Source organism: Homarus americanus, unplaced genomic scaffold (genome assembly GCF_018991925.1).
Source record: "Homarus americanus isolate GMGI-L3 unplaced genomic scaffold, GMGI_Hamer_2.0 scaffold6317, whole genome shotgun sequence".
In the NCBI taxonomy this organism is placed as follows: domain Eukaryota; kingdom Metazoa; phylum Arthropoda; class Malacostraca; order Decapoda; family Nephropidae; genus Homarus; species Homarus americanus.
The window spans coordinates 12,777,640-12,800,976 of record NW_024730668.1 but is presented as its reverse complement, the minus strand read 5'-3'; the positions used below and the strand labels follow the sequence as shown (position 1 = coordinate 12,800,976).

The 23,337-nt window shown below is 47.3% G+C and overlaps 1 protein-coding gene across 1 annotated transcript in view; it reads right to left on the bottom strand.

Moving 5' to 3' along the window:
- LOC121867086 (neuronal acetylcholine receptor subunit alpha-10-like) overlaps positions 1–23,337 on the bottom strand; it is a 166,298-nt gene that overhangs the window by 16,892 nt on the left and 126,069 nt on the right. Inside the window, exons 6-7 of the mRNA XM_042366842.1 lie at positions 19,783–19,966; positions 2,570–2,786 (exon numbers count right to left, since the gene is read on the bottom strand). Of these exons, the coding sequence (XP_042222776.1) occupies positions 2,570–2,786; positions 19,783–19,966 (401 nt within the window). The remainder of the gene's footprint in view (positions 1–2,569; positions 2,787–19,782; positions 19,967–23,337) is intronic.

Sequence of the window (23,337 nt, the reverse complement as noted above, 5' to 3'; positions counted from 1 at the left end):
AAGCCAGCGATAACAGATACTATGACTAGTTACCAAGATACAGAGCACGATAAACATAACATGATAATGATAGTGAAGCCTGGAAGGGTTCATATCATAACTTGTGTGTTCGTGCGTATGTTGCCCCGTGAGAGTTACCGTGGGCCTCCATGTGCCCAGGTGGAATGGTCAAAGTATTATACTATACGTGTGTCAAATGAGGAGTGACTGATCCACATGTAATTTAAGGTTTTTGAAATATGTAGTTAAATTAAACACGATTTTTCATATAGTTACGCGAATGATGGGAAATAAAAGATATAGATGGGGCGTGGTGGAAGCGCTGTAAACGTTGTGTGGATTCACTGGGTGGTTTAGAAGTGTTTATTTTCATTCACACTTTCGTAACTACAACCTATGGTAATTTTTCTACTTGTTCATATATAATGAAGATAATGCAGAGTATAAAATGCCATATACAATATTTATACATAATATCATCTATACAGCTGTACTATGACTGCGTGTGTTCGTGCGTGTGTTGCCTCTTAATAGTTAGAGTGGGCCCCCGTCCAGAAAGGACACTGTACTAACCTCCAGCACCGACCCAGGTGGGCTAAAGAATATGGTTTCCGAGTGTATGTACATACGTGCGTGCGTATAGGTGTGTAGGCCACCCCTGGGGTGTTGAGGGCAACAGTCTATACAAAATCGGAATTATACACTGGGGGCAGGAATTAACACACCTGACTCTTATATGTATATCTATGGGAGGAATAATAAAAATTTCTATGATCACACTGATGTTAGTATTGTAATAAAGTCTTACTTGCTTGGGTGTGGAGGGTGGCTGGCACTTCCCGGGGTGTCTGTTTGTGTGGGGACAGCTAAAGCGCGCATAGGATAGTTGGCCTTCTATCACTGGCCTCAGGGGCGGGAATCGCGAGAGCTCACCTGCTAATGTAGGCCTATCCCACAATTGGGTTAACTGGCACCACCACCCGTTACCCCAAACACTTACAACTCGCCTGGTGATCGCTGGTACACACACGGAAAATTTGCAATCATTGACTGGTTGCTGCACAAAAGAGAGTTGTACGGACAATGACCTACTTGAAAAAAACAGATCACACAAACGAAAAATTTGCTATATTGAAAATTTTAAAATACGAAGATATTAACACCTACTGCTGTGCCCTCTTTGTTTACATATCTATCAATCACTTGCTTGACAATAATTATTTCCATTTCCGGAATAATCAGAGATACAACTTAAGGCACCCAGAGCTACTAAGAACACCCCCCATGCGCTCCTCTCAGTCACAGACCTCCATAAAATATCATGGTGTGAAGGTGTGGAACAACTTACCCCCACCCATCCGAGCAAAGACTACGCTCCCTTCCTTTATATCATCTCTTAAAAGCTATCTATTGTCTAAGTATTAATATTTCTTGTAACACCTACCATATTTACAGTACCTGCTTTTATTGTACCATGAAAACCGTTTTATCGGAAATTATCATGTAAATAAATAAGTAATTACCATTGCAATAAACATAATTGCCAACTAGACATAATCCTGACAGCTCTGTCCTCTCGTTCAACCTTATTACTGTACAACCTATGTTGTACTGCCCCCCCCATTATACTTATGTTTTCAATTCCACTGTAATTTATTTATATATATATATATATATATATATATATATATATATATATATATATATATATATATATATATATATATATATATATATATATATATATATATATATATATAACTAAAAGATAATAAATAAATAAAATTAATAAATATTCAGGTGGTAACCGTGATAACATTATGAGATGTTCTTATTACCACCATGCTATTGTGCTATTCCAGATGATACTAAATGTTACATAATACTTCCTTGAGATAAATGTATAGTATATATCAGGTGCCTAAAAGAGAGCAAAGGTTCTCAACTGGCTCAGCCATGTTAATATTGTTATTATTATCCACTCTGTATCTGTGTTTTTCTGGCTAAATAATCTGTTTCAATTCAATTCAATTCAATTCAAGTTATGAGAAGAACTTTCAGTGGCAATGATTAGGGTGACGTCTGATATTCACCGACACACTGTGAAATTCCTGCTCCCGCCTACTGAGTATGTCCTCTCCACAATCGCTATAGACCAGGGAGGACATATAATTACACCCACCCCATGCTGTTACCTATTACTACTGTACTACTTCTATTAATAATAATAATAACTTTACAAGGCTTTCCTATACCGTTAATTACCTCACAAGACTCCCCTATACCGCTAATAAAGACCTTAAAAGACTGTTCTATCCCGTTGATAAGGACCACACAAAACTCTCCTATACGTTAATAAGGACCTCACAAGACTCTCCCATACGTTAATTAGGATATCAAAAGACTGTCCTGTACGTAATAATGACCACACAAAATTCTCCTATACGGTAAAGGAGGGTCTCACAAGACTCTCCTATTCCGTTAATGAGGACCTTGTAGTCTTACCTATTCAGATAATAAGGACCTCACAGGACTCTCCTATACTTTAATAAGGACCTATTAGTCTTACCTATGCCGTTAATGAGGACACAGGGGAGGATGAGGTTGAAGACATAGAACATAGGTCGACGCCGGAGCTTGATGGTGAAAGTAATGTCCGGGTAAGGCTCAGGACAACACGAGTAGAAAGTGATGTTCTTAGACGCCGTGAACTCCACAAGGTCAAACTCCCCGTTGGACTGATAGTTGGACATGTCACCCGTGTCCATCTGCTTCATCAGGTCCAGCTGCCGGGGACAGATGGAGCTTTTAGTAAGGTTCAGCAGGTTACATGGACAAGTGGTATAGCATCAGCAGGTGCCAGAGACAGGTGATATAGTTTCAGCAGGTGATAGAGGCAGGTGATACAGCTTCAGCAGGTACCAAAGACAGGTGATATGGCTTCAGTAGGTGACAGAACAGGTGGTACAACTTCAGCGGGTGACAGGGACAGGGGATATAGCTTCAGCAGGTAACAGGATAAGTGATATAGCATCAACAGGTGACTGGGACAGGTGGTACAGTTTCAGCAGGTGACAGGGACAGAAGGTATAGCTTCAGCAAGTGGTAGGGACAGGAGGTATAGCCTGAGCAGGTGACAGGAACAGGTTGAATAGGTTCAGCAGGAGACAGGGACAGGTGATATGGCTTCAGCAGGTGACAGGGACAGGTAGTATAGTTGCAGCAGGTGGCAGGTCAGGTGGTATAGCTTCAGCAGGTGACAGGGACAGAAGGTATAGCTTCAGCAGGTAAAAGGGACAGGTGATATAGCTTCAGTAGGTGACAGGGGCAGGTGATATTGCTTCAGCAGGTGACAGGGACAGGTGATATAGCTTCAGTAGGTGGCAGGGACAGGGGATATAGCTTCAGCAGGTAACCGGGACAAGTGGTACAGCTTCAGCAGGTGACAGGGACAGAAGGCATAGCTTCAGCAAGTGGTAGGGACAGGAGGTATAGCCTGAGCAGGTGACAGGAACAGGTTGAATAGGTTCAGCAGGAGACAAGGAAAGGTGATATAGCTTCAGCGAGAGACAGGGACAGGTGATATGGCTTCAGCAGGTGACAGGGTCAGGTGGTATAGCATCAGCAGGTGGCAGGGTCAGGTGGTATAGCTTCAGCAGGTGCAAGGACAGGTGATATAGCTTCAGCAGGTGACAAGGACAGGTGATATAGCTTCAGTAGGTGACAGGGGCAGGTGATATTGCTTCAGCAGGTGACAGGGACAGGTGATATAGCTTCAGTAGGTGGCAGGGACAGGTATTTAGCAGGTGACAGAGGGGTGATATAGTTCAGCAGGTGACAGGGACAGGTGACAAGCTTCAGTAGGTGACAGGGACAGGTGTATATCTTCAGCAGGTGAGAGAGAGAGGTGATAGTTTCAGCAGGTGACAGGGACAGGTGGGTATAGCTTCAGCAGGTGGCAGAGATCAGGTGGTATAGCTTCAGCAGGTGACAGGGACAGGTGATATATATTCAGCAGGTGACAGGGACAGGTGACATAGCTTCAGCAGGTGACAGAGACAGGGGATACATATTCAGCAGGTGACAGGGACAGGTGATATAGCTTCAGCAGGTACAGCAGGATCAGGTGGTATAGCTTCAGCAGGTGACAGGGACAGGTGACATAGCTTCAGTAGGTGACAGGGACAGGTGATATATCTTCAGCAGGTGACAGAGAGAGGATATAGTTTCAGCAGGTGACAGGGACAGGTGGTATAAGCTTCAGCAGGTGCGGGGTCAGGTGGTATAGCTTCAGCAGGTGACAGGACCAGGTGATATATATTCAGCAGGTGACAGGGACAGGTGATATAGTTTCAGCAAGTGACAGGGACAGGTGATGTTAGCTAGCAGGTGGCAGGAGTCAGGTGGTATAAGCTTCAGCAGGTGACAGGGACAGGTGACATAGCTTCAGTAGGTGACAGAGACAGGGGATATATATTCAGCAGGTGCAGGGACAGAAGAGTATAGATTCAACAGGTGACAGGGACAGGTGATATAGCTTTAGTAGGTGAAAGGGATAGGTGATATAGCTTCAGCAGGTAACAGGGACAGGTGATATAGCTTCAGCAGGTGACAGGGACAGGTGATATATCTTCGGCAAGTGACAGAGAGGTGATATATTTTCAGCAGGTGACAGGGACAGAAGGTATAAGCTTCAGCAAGTGGTAGGGACAGGAGGTATAGCCTGAGCAGGTGAAGGGACAGGTTGAATTGGTTCAGCAGGAGACAAGGACAGGTGATATAGCTTCAGCGGGGCAGGGACAGGTGATATGGCTCAGCAGGTGACAGGGACAGGTGGTATAGCTGCAGCAGGTGGCAGGTCAGGTGGTATAGCTTCAGCAGGTGCCAGGACAGGTGATATAGCTTCAGCAGGTGACAAGGACAGGTGATATAGCTTCAGTGGTGACAGGGCAGGTGATATTGGCTCAGCAGGTGACAGGGACAGGTGATATAAGCTTCAGTAGGTGACAGGGACAGGATATAGCTTCAGCAGGTAACAGGGACAAGTGGTACAAGCTTCAGCAGGTGACAGGGACAGAAGGTATATCTTCAGCAGGTAACAGGGACAGGGGTATAGTTTCAGCATGTGACTGGGACAGGGGTATAGAGTTCAGCTGGTGACTGGGACAGTGGTATAGCTTCAGTAGGTGACAGGGACAGGAGTTTTTAGCTTCAGCAGGTGACAGGACAGAAGGTACAGCTTCAGCAGGTGGGGACAGAAGGTATAGCTTCAGCAGTAGGTGACAGGGACAGGGTATAGTTTCAGCAGGTGACTGGCACAGGGTATAGCTTCAGTAGGTGACAGGGACAGGGGTATAGCATCGGCAGATGGTGGGACAGAAGGTAAGCGTCAGCAGGTAACAGGGACAGGAGGTAAGCTTCAGCTGGTGACAGGGACAGGAGGTATCCTTCATCAAATGAGTGGAGAGGAGATATAGCCTCAGCAGGTGACAGGGACAGGTGATGGCTTTGGCCGACAGCAAAGTGGTGCAGCCTTGAGCAGGTGACAGGAACAGGTTGAATAGGTTCAGCAGGAGACAGGACAGGTGATATAGCTTCAGCAGGAGACAGGGACAGGTGATATAGCTTCAGCAGGTGACAGGGACAGGTGATGGCTCAGCAGGTGACAGGGACAGGTGATAAAACTGCAGTGACAGGGACAAGTGATATAGCTTCAGCAGGTGACAGAGACAGGTGAGTATAGCTTCAGCAGGTGACAGGGACAAGTGATATAAGCTTCAACAGGTGACAGAGACAGGTGATGTAAGCCAGCAGGTGACAGGGACAGGTGATAGCTTCAGCAGGTGACAGGGACAGGTGATGTTAGCTGACAGGTGACAGGGACAGGTGATATAGTTCAGCAGGTGACAGGGACAGGTGGTATACTAGCAGGTGAGAGACAGGTGGTATGTAACAGCAGGTGACAGAGACAGGTGGTATAAGCTTCAGCAGGTGGCAGGGTCAGGTGGTATAGCTTCAGCAGGTGACAGGGACAGGTGTTAAAGCTAGCATGTGGGGACAGGTGATATAAGCTAGCAGGTGACAGAGACAGGTGATATAAGCTTCAGCAGGTGACAGAGACAGGTGATATAGTTTCAGCAGGTGACAGGGACAGGTGGTATAGCTTCAGCAGGTGGCATGGTTAGAGTGGTATAGCTTCAGCAGGTGACAGAGACATGTGGTGTAGCTTCAGCAGGTGACAGGACAGGTGGTAGAGACTTCAGCAGGTGACAGGGTTAGGTGGTATAGCAGCAGGTGACAGGGACAGGTGATATAGCTTCAGCAGGTGACAGAGATCAGGTGATATAATCAGCAGGTGACAGGGACAGGTGGTATAGCTTCAGCAGGTGGCAAGGATGGAGTGTAGTAGCTTCAGCAACACACGGTCAGAGTCTGTAAGCTACAGCAGGTGACAGGATCCAGGTGGTAGCTTCAGCAGGTGGCAGGGTCAGGTGGTATAGCTTCAGCAGGTGACAGGACAGGTGATAGCTTCAGCAGGTGACAGGACAGGTGATATAGCTCAGTAGGTGACAGGGACAGGTGATATGCTTGGTGACAGGGACAGGTGATCAAGCAGTAGGTGACAGGGACAGGGATATAGCTTCAGCAGGTAACAGGGACAAGTGGTACAGCTTCAGCAGGTGACTGGGACAGAGGTATATCTTCACAGGTAACAGGGACAGGGCATGGTTTCAGCATGTGACTGGGACAGGGGTATAGAGTTCAGCTGGTGACTGGGACAGTGGTATGATCACAGGGTGACGAGGACAGGAGGTTTTGCTTCAGCAGGTGACAGGGACAGAAGAGGTACAGCAGCAGGTGACAGGGACAGGAAGGTATAGCTTCAGTGGGTGACAGGGACAGGTGCACGGTTCCAGAAGGTGACTGGCACAGAGTGCCAAGCTTCAGTGGGTGACAGGGACAGGAGGTATAGCATCGGCAGATGGTGGGACAGGAGGCATAGCGTCAGCAGGTAACAGGGATAGGAGGTATATAGCTTCCAGCTGGTGACAGGGACAGGAGGTACTGTCAAATGAATTAGGACAGGAGGTATAACCTCCAGGAGGTGACAGGGACAGGTGATATGGCTTAAGCCGGTGACAGCAAAGTGGTGCAGCCTGGGCAGGTGACAGGAACAGGTTGAATAGGCTCAGCAGGAGACAAGGACAGGTGATATATAAGCTTCAGCGGGAGACAGGGACTGGGTGATATAGCTGCAGGTGACAGGAACAGGTGATGTGCTTCAATAGGTGACAGGGACTGGTGATAAAGCTTCAGCAAGGTGACAGGGACAAGTGATATAATCAGCAGTGACAGAGACAGGTGATATAGCTAGCAGGTAGACAGGAACAGGTGATTAAGCTTTAGCAGGTGACAGGGACAGGTGATTTAGCTTCAGCAGGTGAGCAGAGACAGGTGATATAGACTGTGAGTGACAGGACAGGTATGATAGCTTCCAGCAGGTGGCAGAGGTCAGGTGGTATAAGCTTCAGCAGGTGACAGGGACAGGTGGTATAAGCTTCAGCAGGTGGCAGGGTCAGGTGGTATAGCTTCAGCAGGTGACAGGGCCAGGTGGATACAGTCTGTGCAGGTGACAGGACAGGTGACATAGCTCAGTAGGTGACAGAGACAGGGATACATATTCAGCAGGTGACAGGGACAGGTGATATAGCTCAGCAGGTGGCAAGAGTCAGGTGGTATAGCTCAGCAGGTGACAGGGACAGGTGACATAGCTCAGTAGGTGACAGGACAGGTGATATATCTTCAGCAGGTGACAGAGAGAGGTGAGATATAGTTTCAGCAGGTGACAGGGACAGTGGTATAGCTCAGCAGGTGGCAGGGTCAGGTGGTATAGCCTCAGCAGGTGACAGACCAGGTGATATATATTCAGGTGACAGGGACAGGTGATATAGTTTCAGCAAGTGACAGGACAGGTGATATTGCTTCAGCAGGTGGCAGAGTCAGGTGGTATAGCTTCAGCAGGTGACAGGACAAGGTAAGTTACTCAGTAGGTGACAGAGACAGATACATTCCAGCAGGTGCAGGGACAGAAGGCATAGATTCAACAGGTGACAGGACAGGTGATATAGCTTTAGTAGGTGAAAGGATAGGTGATATAGCTCAGCAACAGGGACAGGTGATATAGCAGGTGACAGGGACAGGTGATATATCTGCAGGTGAGAGAGGTGATATACAGCAGGTGACAGGGACAGAAGTGGTAGGGACAGGAGGTATAGCCTGAGCAGGGACAGGTTGAATTGGTTCAGCAGGAGACAAGGACAGGTGATATAGCTTCAAGCGGGGACAGGACAGAAGCATAGCAGGTGACAGGTGACAGGAAGCTGCAGCAGGCAGGTCAGGTGGTATATCACAGCAGGTGACAGGTGATATAGCTCAGCAGGTGACAAGGACAGGATATAGCCAGTAGGTGACAGGGGCAGGTGATATTGCTCAGCAGGGTGACAGGGACAGGTGATATAGCTCAGTAGGTGACAGGACAGGATATAGCTCAGCAGGTAAGAGGGACAAGTGGTACAGCTCAGCATGTGACTGGGACAGAAGGTATATCTCAGCAGGTAACAGGACAGGGGGATGGTTTCAGCATGTGACTGGGACAGGGGTATAGGTTCAAGCTGACTGGGACAGTGGTAGTGCTTCACTAGGTGACAGGGACAGGAGTTTTGCTTCAGCAGTGACAGGGACAGAAGGTAACAGCTCAGCCGCTGACAGGGACAGAAGGTATAGCTTGCAGGTGACAGGGACAGGGGTACAGTTTCAGAAGGTGACTGGCACAGGGTATAGCTTCAGTAGGTGACAGGGACAGGAGGTATAGCACCGGAAGATGGTGGGACAGGAGGCAAAGCGTCAGCAGGTAACAGGATAGGAGGTATAGCCAGCTGGTGACAGGGACAGGAGCAGTATACTCCATCAAAATGTGGGACAGGAGGTATAACTCAGGAGGTGACAGGACAGCTGATATGGCTTAGCTGTGACAGCAAAGTGGTGCAGCCTGAGCAGGTGACAGAACAGGTTGAATAGGTTCACAGAGACAAGGACAGGTGATAGAAGCCAGCGGGAGACAGGGACTGTGATAATGGCTTCAGCAGGTGACAGGAAGGTGATATTGCTCAACAGGTGACAGGGACTGGTGATGCTTTGTAGCAGGGACAGTGATATAGTGTCAGCAGGTGACAGAGACAGGTGATATGGCTTCAGCAGGTGACAGGAACAGGTGATATAGCTTGAGCAGGTGACAGGGACCGGTGATATTGCTTCAGCAGGTGACAGAGACAGGTGATAGCCTGCGCGACAGGTGATACATGGCATAGCCTGCATGCGGCAGGGTCAGGTGGTATAGCTTCAGTAAGGTGACAAGAGTCAGGTGCGGCATATCGTATGCGTTGTACAGCGGCATAGCCTGAGCAAGGGCAGGGCCAGTGGTTATAGCCCGAAGAGGCGGCAGGGTCACCAGGTGGTATAGCCGTTAGCATGTGACATAGCCTGTTATGCGCATCGAGAGCAGGTGATATAGCTATGCGAGTGACAGCGGACATGTGGTATAGCTCAGCATAAGGCATTTGTTAGGCGGTATAGCTCCAGTAAGTGACAGAGCCACGCTAGTGTAGCTCAGCAGTGCGGCAGTGTTCAGGCAGAGCCAGTAAGGGTGATAGGTTAGAGCATAGGCCAGCATGTGACAGAGACATGTGGTATAGCTTCCAGCAGGTGGCAGGTCAGGTATAAGCTCCAGCAGGTGACAGGACTGGTGGCATAGCTGCAGCAGGTAAGGTTAGGGTGGCATAGCCCAGCAACTGGCAGGGTCAGGTGGCATAGCCTGTTAGGCGGCATCGTGGTATAGCCTCAGCAGGTGGCAGGTCAGGTATAGCCTGTTCAGCAGCGACAGCGCGATATAGCCTCAGCTGGCGCGACAAGGACAGGATATAGCTCAGTAGGTGACAGGGCAGGACACTCAGCAGGTGACAGGGACAGGTGATCAGCTCAGTAGGTGACAGGGACAGGGATATAGCCAGCAGGTAAGAGGGACAAGGGTACAGCTCAGCATGTGACTGGGACAGAAGGTATATCTTCAGCAGGAACAGGGACAGGGGATAGTTTCAGCATGTGACTGGGGACAGGTATAGGTTCAGCTGGTGACTGGGACAGGTATAGCTCACAGGTGACAGGGACAGAGTTTTGCTCAGCAAGTGACAGGACAGAAGGCACAGCTCAGCCGGTGACAGGGACAGAAGGTATAGCTCAGTAGGTGACAGGGACAGGGGTACAGTTTCAGAAGGTGTGACCAAGCGAAGGGCATACTCAGCAGGTGACAGGGACAGGAGGTACAGCACGGCAGATGGTGACAGGATGCACAGTCAGCAGGTAACAGGGATAGGAGGTATAGCCAGCTGGTGACGGGAAAGGAGGTATACCTTCATCAAATGGTGGGACAGAGGAGTATAACCTCAGGAGTGACAGGACAGGTGATATGGCTTGCCGGTACAAAAGTGGTGCAGCCTGAGCAGGTGACAGGGGAAAAGGCTGAATAGGCTCAGCAGGAGACAAGGACAGGTGATATAGCTTCAGGGAGCAAGGACTGGTGATATGGCTTGAGCAGGTGACAGAACGGGTGATATTGCTTCAATAGGTGACAGGGACTGGTGATAAAGCTTTAGCGACAGGGACAAGGATAAGAAGCGTCAGCAGGTGACAGGTGATGGTCAGCATATATTGGTGAACAGGTGATATAGCTTTCAGCAGGTGACAGGGACCGTGATATTGCTTCAGCAGGTGACAGAGACAGGTGATATAGTCAGCAGGCGACAGGACATGTGGTATAGCTCAGCAGGTGCAGGGTCGCAGTATAGCTCAGCAGGTGACAGAGTCAGGTGGTAGCTCAGCAGGTGGCAGGGTTGGTATAGGCTCAGCAGGTGACAGGGTAGTGCGTTATAGCCCAGCAGGTGGCATGGCATAGCTCTGCAGGTGACAGACAGGTGATATAGCCTAAGGTGACAGGTGATATAGTTTCAGCAGGTGACAGGGACATGTGGTATAGCTTCAGCAGGTGGCATGGTTAGGTGGTATAGCTTCAGCAGGTGACAGGGACAGGTGACATAGCTTCAGTAGGTGACAGGGACAGGTGATATATCTTCAGCAGGTGACAGAGAGAGGAGATATAGTTTCAGCAGGTGACAGGGACAGGTGGTATAGCTTCAGCAGGTGGCAGGGTCAGGTGGTAGGGTCAGGTGGTATAGCTTCAGCAGGTGACAGGGCCAGGTGATATATATTCAGCAGGTGACAGGGACAGGTGATATAGTTTCAGCAAGTGACAGGGACAGGTGATATTGCTTCAGCAGGTGGCAGAGTCAGGTGGTATAGCTTCAGCAGGTGACAGGGACAGGTGACATAGCTTCAGTAGGTGACAGAGACAGGGGATATATATTCAGCAGGTGCAGGGACAGAAGGTATAGATTCAACAGGTGACAGGGACAGGTGATATAGCTTTAGTAGGTGAAAGGGATAGGTGATATAGCTTCAGCAGGTAACAGGGACAGGTGATATAGCTTCAGCAGGTGACAGGGACAGGTGATATATCTTCGGCAGGTGACAGAGAGAGGTGATATATTTTCAGCAGGTGACAGGGACAGAAGGTATAGCTTCAGCAAGTGGTAGGGACAGGAGGTATAGCCTGAGCAGGTGACAGGGACAGGTTGAATTGGTTCAGCAGAAGACAAGGACAGGTGATATAGCTTCAGCGGGGGACAGGGACAGGTGATATGGCTTCAGCAGGTGACAGGGACAGGTGGTATAGCTGCAGCAGGTGGCAGGTCAGGTGGTATAGCTTCAGCAGGAAGCAGGACAGGGTGATGGGAAGCTGGCAAGACAAGGACAGGTATAGCTTCAGTAGGTGACAGGGTGAGGTGATATTGCTTCAGCAGGTGACAGGGACAGGTGAGAAGCCAGTAGGTGAAGGGACAGGGATATAGCTTCAGCAGGTAAGAGGGACAAGTGGTACAGCCAGCATGTGACTGGGACAGAAGGCATATCTTCAGCAGGTAACAGGGACAGGGTATAGTTTGCATGTGACTGGGACAGGGGCAGGTTCAGCTGGGTGACTGTATTGCAGCCACTAGGTGACAGGACAGGAGTTTTTGCTCAAGGGTGACAGGACAGAAGGTACAGCTTCAGCCGTTGACAGGGACAGAAGGTATAGCTTCAGTAGGTGACAGGGACAGGGGGCACAGTTTCAGAAGGTGACTGGCACAGGGGTATAGCTTCAGTAGGTGACAGGGACAGGAGGTATAGCATCGGAAGATGGTGGGACAGGAGGTATAGCGTCAGCAGGTAACAGGGATAGGAGGTATAGCTTCAGCTGGTGACAGGGACAGGAGGTATACCTTCATCAAATGGTGGGAGAGGAGGTATAACCTCAGGAGGTGACAGGGACAGCTGATATGGCTTTAGCCGGTGACAGCAAAAGTGGTGCAGCCTGAGCAGGTGACAGGAACAGGTTGAATAGGTTCAGCAGGAGACAAGGACAGGTGATATAGCTTCAGCGGGAGACAGGGACTGGTGATATGGCTTCAGCAGGTGACAGGAACGGGTGATATTGCTTCAATAGGGTGACAGGGACTGGTGATAAAGCTTTAGCAGGTGACAGGGACAAGTGATATAGCGTCAGCAGGTGACAGAGACAGGTGATATGGCTTCAGCAGGTGACAGGAACAGGTGATATAGCTTTAGCAGGTGACAGGGACCGGTGATATTGCTTCAGCAGGTGACAGAGACAGGTGATATAGTTTCAGCAGGTGACAGGGACATGTGGTATAGCTTCAGCAGGTGGCAGGGTCAGGTGGTATAGCTTCAGCAGGTGACAGAGTCAGGTGGTATAGCTTCAGCAGGTGGCAGGGTCAGGTAGCTTCAGCAGGTGACAGGGCTCAGGTGTTATAGCTTCAGCAGGTGGCAGGGTCAGGTAGCAGCTCAGCAGGTGACAGAGACAGGTGGATATAGCTTCAGCAGGTGACAGAGACAGGTGATATAGTTTCAGCAGGTGACAGGGACATGTGGTATAGCTTCAGCAGGTGGCATGGTTAGGTGGTATAGCTTCAGCAGGTGACAGAGTCATGTGGTGTAGCTTCAGCAGGTGGCAGGGTCAGGTAGTAGAGCTTCAGCAGGTGACAGGGTTAGGTGGTATAGCTTCAGCAGGTGACAGAGTCATGTGGTATAGCTTCAGCAGGTGGCAGGGTCAGGTGGTATAGCTTCAGCAGGTGACAGGGACTGGTGGTATAGCTGCAGCAGGTGGCAAGGTTAGGTGGTATAGCTTCAGCAACTTACAGGGTCAGGTGGTATAGCTTCAGCAGGTGGCAGGGTCAGGTGGTATAGCTTCAGCAGGTGCCAGGACAGGTGATATAGCTTCTGCAGGTGACAAGGACAGGTGATATAGCTTCAGTAGGTGACAGGGGCAGGTGATATTACTTCAGCAGGTGACAGGGACAGGTGATATAGCTTCAGTAGGTGACAGGGACAGGGGATATAGCTTCAGCAGGTAAGAGGGACAAGTGGTACAGCTTCAGCATGTGACTGGGACAGAAGGTATGTCTTCAGCAGGTAACAGGGACAAGGGGTATAGTTTCAGCATGTGACTGGGACAGGGGGTATAGGTTCAGCTGGTGACTGGGACAGTGGTATAGCTTCACTAGGTGACAGGGACAGGAGTTTTTGCTTCAGCAAGTGACAGGGACAGAAGGTACAGCTTCAGCCGGTGACAGGGACAGAAGGTATAGCTTCAGTAGGTGACAGGGACAGGGGGTACAGTTTCAGAAGGTGACTGGCACAGGGGTATAGCTTCAGTAGGTGACAGGGACAGGAGGTATAGCATCGGCAGATGGTGGGACAGGAGGTATAGCGTCAGCAGGTAACAGGGATAGGAGGTATAGCTTCAGCTGGTGACAGGGACAGGAGGTATACCTTCATCAAATGGTGGGACAGGAGGTATAACCTCAGGAGGTGACAGGGACAGGTGATATGGCTTTAGCCGGTGATAGCAAAAGTGGTGCAGCCTGAGCAGGTGACAGGAACAGGTTGAATAGGTTCAGCAGGAGACAAGGACAGGTGATATAGCTTCAGCGGGAGACAGGGACTGGTGATATGGCTTCAGCAGGTGACAGGATCGGGTGATATTGCTTCAATAGGTGACAGGGACTGGTGATAAAGCTTTAGCAGGTGACAGGGACAAGTGATATAGCGTCAGCAGGTGACAGAGACAGGTGATATGGCTTCAGCAGGTGACAGGAACAGGTGATATAGCTTTAGCAGGTGACAGGGACCGGTGATATTGCTTCAGCAGGTGACAGAGACAGGTGATATAGTTTCAGCAGGTGACAGGGACATGTGGTATAGCTTCAGCAGGTGGCAGGGTCAGGTGGTATAGCTTCAGCAGGTGACAGAGTCAGGTGGTATAGCTTCAGCAGGTGGCAGGGTCAGGTGGTATAGCTTCAGCAGGTGACAGGGTCAGGTGTTATAGCTTCAGCAGGTGGCAGGTCAGGTGGTATAGCTTCAGCAGGTGACAGAGACAGGTGATATAGCTTCAGCAGGTGACAGAGACAGGTGATATAGTTTCAGCAGGTGACAGGGACATGTGGTATAGCTTCAGCAGGTGGCATGGTTAGGTGGTATAGCTTCAGCAGGTGACAGAGTCATGTGAATAGCTTCAGCAGGCAGGGTCAGGTAGTAGAGCTTCAGCAGGTGACAGGGTTAGGTATAGCTTCAGCAGGTGACAGAGTTATGTGGTAGCTTCAGCAGGTGGCAGGGTCAGGTGGTATAGCTTCAGCAGGTGACAGGGACTGGTGGTATAGCTGCAGGTAAGGTGGTATAGCTTCAGCAACTTACAGGGTCAGGTGGTATAGCTTCAGCAGGTGGCAGGGTCAGGTGGTATAGCTTCAGCAGGTGCCAGGACAGGTGATATAGCTTCAGCAGGTGATAGGGACTGGTGATATAGCTTCAGTAGGTGACAGGGGCAGGTGATATAGGGACAGGTGACAGGGACAGGTGACAGGGACAGGTGATATAGCTTCAGTAGGTGACAGGGACAGGGGACATAGCTTCAGCAGGTAACTGGGACAGGGGTATTGCTTTAGTAGGTGACAGGGACAGGAGGTATAGCTTCAACAGGTGACAGGGACAGAAGGTACAGCTTCAGCAGGTGACAGAGACAAAAGGTATAGCTTCAGCAGGTGACAGGGACAGGGGGTATAGTTTTAGCAGGTGACTGGGGCAGGGGTTAGCTTCAACAGGTGACAGGGACAGGTGGTACAGCTTCAGCAGGTGGTAGGGACAGAAGGTATAGCTTCAGCAGGTGACAGGGACTGGAGGTATAGCTTCGGCAGATGGTGGGACAGGAGGTATAGCTTCAGGAGGTGACAGGGATAGGTGGTATAGCTTCAGCAGGCGATTGGGACAGGTGGTATAGCTTCAGCATGTGACAGGGACAGTGGGTATAGCTTGAGTAGGTGACAGGGACATGGGGCATAGCTTCATTAAATGGTAGGGACAGGAGTATAGCCTCAGCTGGTGACAGGGACAGGTGATATGGCTTCAGCAGGTGACAGGGACAGGTGATATAGCTTCAATAGGTGACAGGATCAGGTGGTATAGCTTCAGCAGGTGGCAGGGTCAGGTGGTATCGTTTCAGCAGGTGACAGGGTCAGGTGGTATAGCTTCAGCAGGTGGCAGGATCAGGTGGTATACCTTCAGCAGGTGACAGGACAGGTGATATAGTTTCAGCGGGAGACAAGGACAGGTGATATACCTTCAGCAGGTGACAGGGACATGTGATATACCTTCAGCAGGTGACAGAGACAGGTGATATAGCTTCAGCAGGTGACAGGGACAGGTGATATACCTTCAGCAGGTGACAGGGACAGGTGTGAAGATAATGCAGTAGCAGAAGAGACCAGGTTTGAAGGTTAATATTCCTCAGTGACCTGAAGAAATCTACAGGAGTGTAATTTGTACTGTAGTTTGCAGGAAAATGTTCAGATATATAAACGAGCAAAATGGGAGTAAGACTATAAGTGTATTATTGAGAGATAATTACTATAAGGTTTACAAAATTGAGCAAGTGAATACGGATAATACACTGCAGGTGATTATGGTATCTCACGTAGGTACCCAAGAGAGATTAGATATTATAGATATAGTGTAGATAGTATTTAGTGTAGATCTTTTAATGGACACTGTTAAAAGGGATAACGTTGAAGGGAACAAAGTGACACACAAAGGATTTGTGCGTGTGTGTGTGTGTGTGTGTGTGTGTGTGTGTGTGTGTGTGTGTGTGTGTGTGTGTGTGTGTGTGTGTGTGTGTGTGTGTGTGTGTGTGTGTGTGTGTGTGTGTGTGTGTGTGTGTGTGTGTGTGTGTGTGTCTGTGTGTGTGTACTATGGTGTGAGCACAATGTGCCATCGAGTTGTCTGTGTTTGCACTACCACCATCAAAACTATGTCGTACAAAATTTTCTTACTGTTAAAAGAGTAGGTGAATGTAACGTTGGCGTAGTTATAGACACAGTTAACATCACAAGAGTGAGTGGTGAATGAAGATATAATTGTGTAAACTGGTTTATTTATTACAAGATCAGTGTTCAGTGTTAAATAAGAACAAAACTATGCAGATAATTAAATATATTATGATTGAGAAACAGTTTGAACTCTTTGGAACAATTTTTATATGAACTCACTGACAACATTAAACCATCACTCTAAAAGGTTTAAATAAAAGCCCGAAAAGGGTTGAAACATGTTCCCAAAAGGGTTAAGCGTTGTCGTCGATACACGTTAAACTTTTGTCCAGAAAAAAAATTATATTATCGTCCGCAAAAGGCTAAAACCCTCATCCTCAAAGGATTAAAATATCGTCCTCAAAGTGCTAACCCATAGCCATTAAAGGGTTAAACCAGTGTCGTCGAAAGGTAAAGTCATTATTTCTATTAGCCACAAAAAGGGTTAACCCAGCATCATTACAGGAATAAACCATTGTATTCAAAGGTTTAAACCATTTTCATTAAAGAATTAAACCATTGTATTCAAAGGTTTGAACCATTATCATCAAAGAACTAAACCATCGCTCTTAAAGGGTTAAATCATCGTCCTCAAAGGGTGAAGCCATCGTCCTCAAAGCTGGGAACAATTTAGCAGGGAACTGTGGCCCATCAAACCAGATTATTTCATATGGCTCATCAACAAGATCCCACCATCTGAAGTTAATGGAAGTTGGTTGTTGATACGCTTGTCGGCATAAGTCTACATTGCAGCCACAAAAGAAGTCTGTTTGATGTGTTGGTTAAGTTCTGCCTCACATAGCGGAATGGTGCTTCCATCAACTCCTTTGAGTTTATGGAAAGGATTTTCCCTGTGGCTATTGGACCATAAGTTTTCTCAAAAACTTTGAATCGGAATCTGTTCAAAGAGCTGCTATCATTGCCTTTTACTCCATATAGACTACAGGTGAACTTGGATAACTTTTGTTGTTCCTCGTCACTGACCCCAGATGGCAAATGAGTAAATGTCTTCTGGACCTCCAACTCTTTCTCAAGGTTTGCCAGAGGCATGTTTTTACCTTTTCGGATAAATGCTGAAATATAGTCGGATCCTGTAAAGACATGAATGCCTGGTAATGCAGCACATGTACTTTGTCCAAGTGACTTGATGATGGCACTGATGTTCACATTCCTATGAGTATTCCTTTTGGCCGTCACCACATCCACCCATTTGGATGTAGAAAACATAATAGTGGAAGCATTTATCCACTAATCCTAAATAGACATGACATGACTGATGTGCAGGTGCTCTGGTCTTTCCTATTTTCTAGCTAGAAATGATGGCAACTGCTCTTTGAAAGAACGCGACTCCAGAGCCTCACGAAAATCTCACGGACGCTATGCTCCCATGATAATGTAGTCCCTCGCGTGAGGACCTCATAAAGTTCTCTCATAGTCCTCTATAAAAGGTGGGGAATAGATGTTGAAGACAGTATCAACACATTTCAAAGACAGTGTTACAGCTTGTAGCAAAATATCCTTTGCAAGGCCTCTATAAGTTTAGGTTTAGGAGGGAGATAGGAAGGAATTGGTTCACAAATAGGGTTGTGGACGAGTGGAACAAGCTTAGCAACTTTTTAGTAAGTGCTGGAACGCTGGAAAGTTTTAAAAGGAGGCTAGATAGATTCATGGATGATAGAGAGTGGTAGTAACTCTCGACAGGAGCTGCCATGCACAGGCCAACCGGCCTATTGTAGACTCCTTATTTTCTTATGTTCTGATATGTTCCTGGTAAGTTTGGTGGTAATGTAAAGAAAATTGCCGTCTACGATGCATGCGTCAACAGTGTCAGGGAATCCTTCGGATATCTCTTCTAAAGCTCTAAACAGCTTGCTCTTATCCGTCTTTGCCATCACAGAGGGAGAGGAGCAGAAATGTCAGTTGATACGAAAACACATACTCGTACTCTAAGTCAACAGGGCACGTGTACCTTTCAGCGTTGCATCTTTCTTGTACACTGCTCGTCGATTACATGCACATTTTTGTTTGAAGGTCATAATTTTTTCCTTGTGAATGGTACCTTCAAATGCCTTCGGGTCTTCAAGGCATAGCTGCAGGAATTTTTTTTATGACGTTCCTTGTCTTTTTACGGAATGCTAAGTAAACAGACTCTCACTACTTCCGCCGATGCTTTCCTTCTGTTGATGTTGTATAATAAGTTTGTTTTGCCCGCAGCACTCTGGAAAGGGTCACAAGTACGAGTATTTTCGATATGCTCAGAATTGTGACTTTGATTTCCAGTGATCTATTTAAGTATCTATTAAAGGAATGTGACATTATCAACCACTTTTTGAGTGCGATTTGATAGTTTTGTGATAAAGAGTAAAAGAGTTATGGTTAAATTAGTTTCCCAACCCATAATTATGAGCATAGTACCAATAAAAAGAGGAAATTTGTTATACATTTTCCATATCCTCGTGACTGCAGCAGCTACTTTTACAATCTACAATATACTTACATGACTAAGCAAAAATATTCCCAAACACTTTCTACCTTGCTTATGTAACTGATGTTCTAGTATTATTTTAGATTTTTAGGTTTAATTAGCACAGACGAGGCTTTACTCATTAAAGGCGATCTTGAATACCTTTTGCACAGGAAACTGCCTTCTTAAGTTGTTGATTTACGATTCTCTATCATTCTGCACTAGACCCGTGTGTGTGCCATTCTGAGGTCAGGGAAGTGCATTCTCAACATCCAATGCCACAAACTTTTTGTGCTTGAAATTATGATTAAATGACACTGTGCTCCCGGATTATAATCACAAAAACAACTGCTCTTGTCTGTGTCTTCTGGTACACTGTATGAATATGAATATGTATGAATATGTCCTGTGCTGTTTGTCTCTTGTTATTCATGAAACTTGCTTATCTTCTATTATCTTCTAATGATTGTGAATCATTATATCTCTCAACACTGTGTATATATGGACGTTTATGTGATCATGATTAGTCATTAATGAACAACTTCATCACTAACCTAACATAACTTTAACCTGAACTAAATTAACATTACCTCCCCACATTTAGGTATAGTTTGGTTATGATAGTAAACACAAAATGAAATCAGTAACATCTAACAACGGAGGTGAAGCTTGTCCTGACTACTGAATATATAACACTGATAGGATCTGCTCGCATCATCCTGCATGACTCACCTGGTAGCCGTCGTAGGTCCATGACGCCCACATCATCTTGCAGGACTGGATGTCGAAGGGGAAATACTCGACGTTCATGTCACAGGAAGAACGATAGATGCCATGAGACAACCACGTCACCTGCCCTGCTGACGTCACTATGACATTGGTGTTAATCGTGGCCGCCGAGTACTGGGCGTCAGCACTGGGGGAGAGACGCAGTGCACTAGTGGCCTATGTACGAGTATAATGAAAACGTTGAATTATATTATAGAACTGTTATTATAACCCAATATTTAATACGTAATTTAAAAAAAAAAAAATTCAAATTCCTCTACAACTGAAAACCTGGACCGTAAATGTATCATTTAGTAACTCATGCACTGTAAAACAAATGTTAATTAAGAACTCCCCCAACAATGCAGGTGGCTGCATAGAAACATTGTAGAATCTACTGATCATATGAAGAATTTCCCCCCTCAGAGCAGTCTGGGGGGAAATTCTTCATATGAACGAGTCTGGGGTGGATATTCTTCACATGATCACTGGGGACACAACAGGTGGCCAAGACCTCACCAGTAAGTTGGGTTAGGTTAGGTTAGGTTAGGTTTGGTTAGGTTAGGTTAGGTTCTTCATTCATACCTGCAGGAATTTATGTGGTGTGACCGATTTTATTAATAATGCTTATGAGAACCTATGTACTCATATTTCTCTTCAGTACCCTATGTGATAACAAGTTTAATACACTATTCTGCATATGTTGTATTTTCTCATCCTGATTTAACTAATATATTAAATAAAAACCTTAAGTAACAAAAAGTAAAAAAGGAAAACAATGCATCACTGAAATAAAGGGTGGGGGGGGGGGGATAATCTTCACATGGGAAATTGTGGGGGAAATTCTTTTAGTTGGCAACATGGGGGGATTCTTCATATGATCCGAATCTACAGTAGTCTCACTAAACATACCGAATATGTCAACATGAATTTGAGTAATGGCATGTACAAATTGGAAAATTTTATGATTAACAAGATTTGTAACCAGGTGAAAGGCTGGACACCTGCTGTCCGTAAGGACTTGATCTCACTCTCCTTTACTGGATATATTAGCCTTGTCAATAATTACTCCTTAGTTTGTACTCACCCCTGAAGATGTGAACTACACGAAATCGCTTGGAACTTAGTGTTTTCTTGTATCCTATGTGGTTATCAGCATATAAATGGATCACGCATACCTCCAGTAATTTATTTGCACACACACACACACACACACACACACACACAAACTAAAATTAAAATTAAAACGCTCTACCACCCCCATAGACTTACCAATGAAACTCTTCAAGGAGTTCTCCCCGGAGCTTGCTAAACCCCAATGCTCCATCATCAATGCTTCTCTCAGTCAAGCCAGATGCCCAGCTGACTGGAAGACCTCTTATGTATCACCAGTGCCCAAGTCAACCAGCCCACAATCCTTAAATCAGCTACTACCTATTGCAATCACCCAAATACCCAGCCTAATCTGTGAAAGTTTTGTGTTCGACTGGGCTTATGCTGATATTGCAGGAGTCGTAGACCCTCAGCAATTTGGCAATATGAAAACTTCCTCCACCACTCACTGTCTTGTCAGCTTTCTCGATTACATATACCGCCATCTCAAGAAACGAAAAACGTCTGTAGCTGTCGCCTTCATTGATTTCACTAAAGCATTCGACCTAGTCGACCACAATATAATCATCAACAAAGCTATTGACCTCGGGCTTCGGAGAAGTCTTATACCATGGCTTACAGACTTCCTCAGTGACCGACGCCAAGCTGTACGCTTCCGAGGGGCTGTCTCCACCTTTCAGTCACTCACCTGTGGCGTCCCCCAAGGCACCAAGATGGGACCACTCTGCTTCCTTATGCTCATCAATGATGCCCTAAGAGAAACCCCTGCTCGCTGGAAATATGTCGACGACTCCACCATTGGGATCAGCGTCAACAATTCTGCTCCCGACTATACCGCCCTTCAGGATTTATTGAACAGTCTCCAAAACTGGGCCACCAGCAACCATGTCACCATCAACCATACCAAGACCATGGTTATGCACATCAACCTCTCCTCCGACATTGTCCCACCTCCTTCCATTACTTTAGGTCCGAACACACTCCAGGTTGTAGATTCTACGAAGCTCTTCGGCGTCACCATAGACAACAAACTAAATTGGAAACCACACGTCAGTGAAGTTGTCAAATCCTCCGGTTTCCGTCTCCACCTCCTCCGCCGACTCAAGTCCCTCGGAGTTCCTGCACCCGAGCTGCTCAGTGTTTACACAACATTCATACTTCCCAAGCTCACCTATGCCTCCCCTACCTGGTCTTCCTCCCTAAATGCCACACAACGTAAACACCTAGAAAAAGTGCAAAAGAGGGCACGCAAGATTATTCTCTCCCCTTCCTACTCCACATATCAAGAAGCGCTCAACACACTGACCCTTTCGACTCTCACTGACCATCACCACGACCTCATCTGCAAATTTGGTAAGAAGCTTCTACACCATCCTCGACACCGGCTCCTACTACCACCTGAGATCCCTAGCCCGAGAATTGCTGTTCGACACTGTGGGAGAGACTCAGATGATCCTTATAATCAGGGGTAAAGGAAACACACTGATGTCAAGTTCGTAAGTTCTATTTCTGGGACAAACACACAAAAGGAGTTAAGACAGGGGTAACAGCGTCCTGTCTTGGAATCTCTCCGGGTATCTCTATCTGCGCATGCGCGTACAGCGCGCATGTGCTCAAATTCTGAACTAACACAGTGACAAAAGGGAGTATGATTATAACATATAATACAGAGGACCTGAATCAATAATGGTAAAAAGTACAGTTACATATTACAGCATATTCGTCTCGTAGTGCAATCTCGAGCGGACTCTTTTTCCATGAGCCTTTGAGAGTGACGTGGGAAAACTGGGGAGTCACTGAATGAGGACTTACTTTTCTCGTTCAAGCAAGGGTTCACAGGGATATGGGGGAGGGGTTCACCACTAGAGGACGGTACTGAACGAAGAAAGCGGCGATTCCGCCACCATACCCGACCACTAGGGGGACGGACCTCGTAATCCCTGGTCTTGCCGCAGCCCATGACAACCCCGACCTTGTCCCAGCGGTGAGACGTCGGGTCTTGAACCCGAACTGTTTGCCCGATTCTCAACCTGGGAAGGGGTCGGGCGTGTTGATCGTACTGTGCCCTTACCTGGTCAGCACGGGCGGCTGCACGACGATCGCAGTCCTCGGCCTTGGCCTGCCACTCCCTCGAGAAGGACTCAGGATGGGCAGGGACACATGACCGTAGTGGGTGGCCGTATAACATCTGTGCTGGGGAGCGACCTGTGAAGTTGGGGGTATTCCGCAATTCCAATAAACCCCGGTCAAACTTCTCACAGTCAATGTTGCCTGAGGGTGCCGTCTTGAGGATAAGATGCTTGACGGACTTTACGGCAGCCTCGGCATGTCCATTGGACTGGGGATAATGTGGCGAGGACACCACTTGATAAACTCCCCATCGCTCCATGCAGTCCCGGAAGTCGT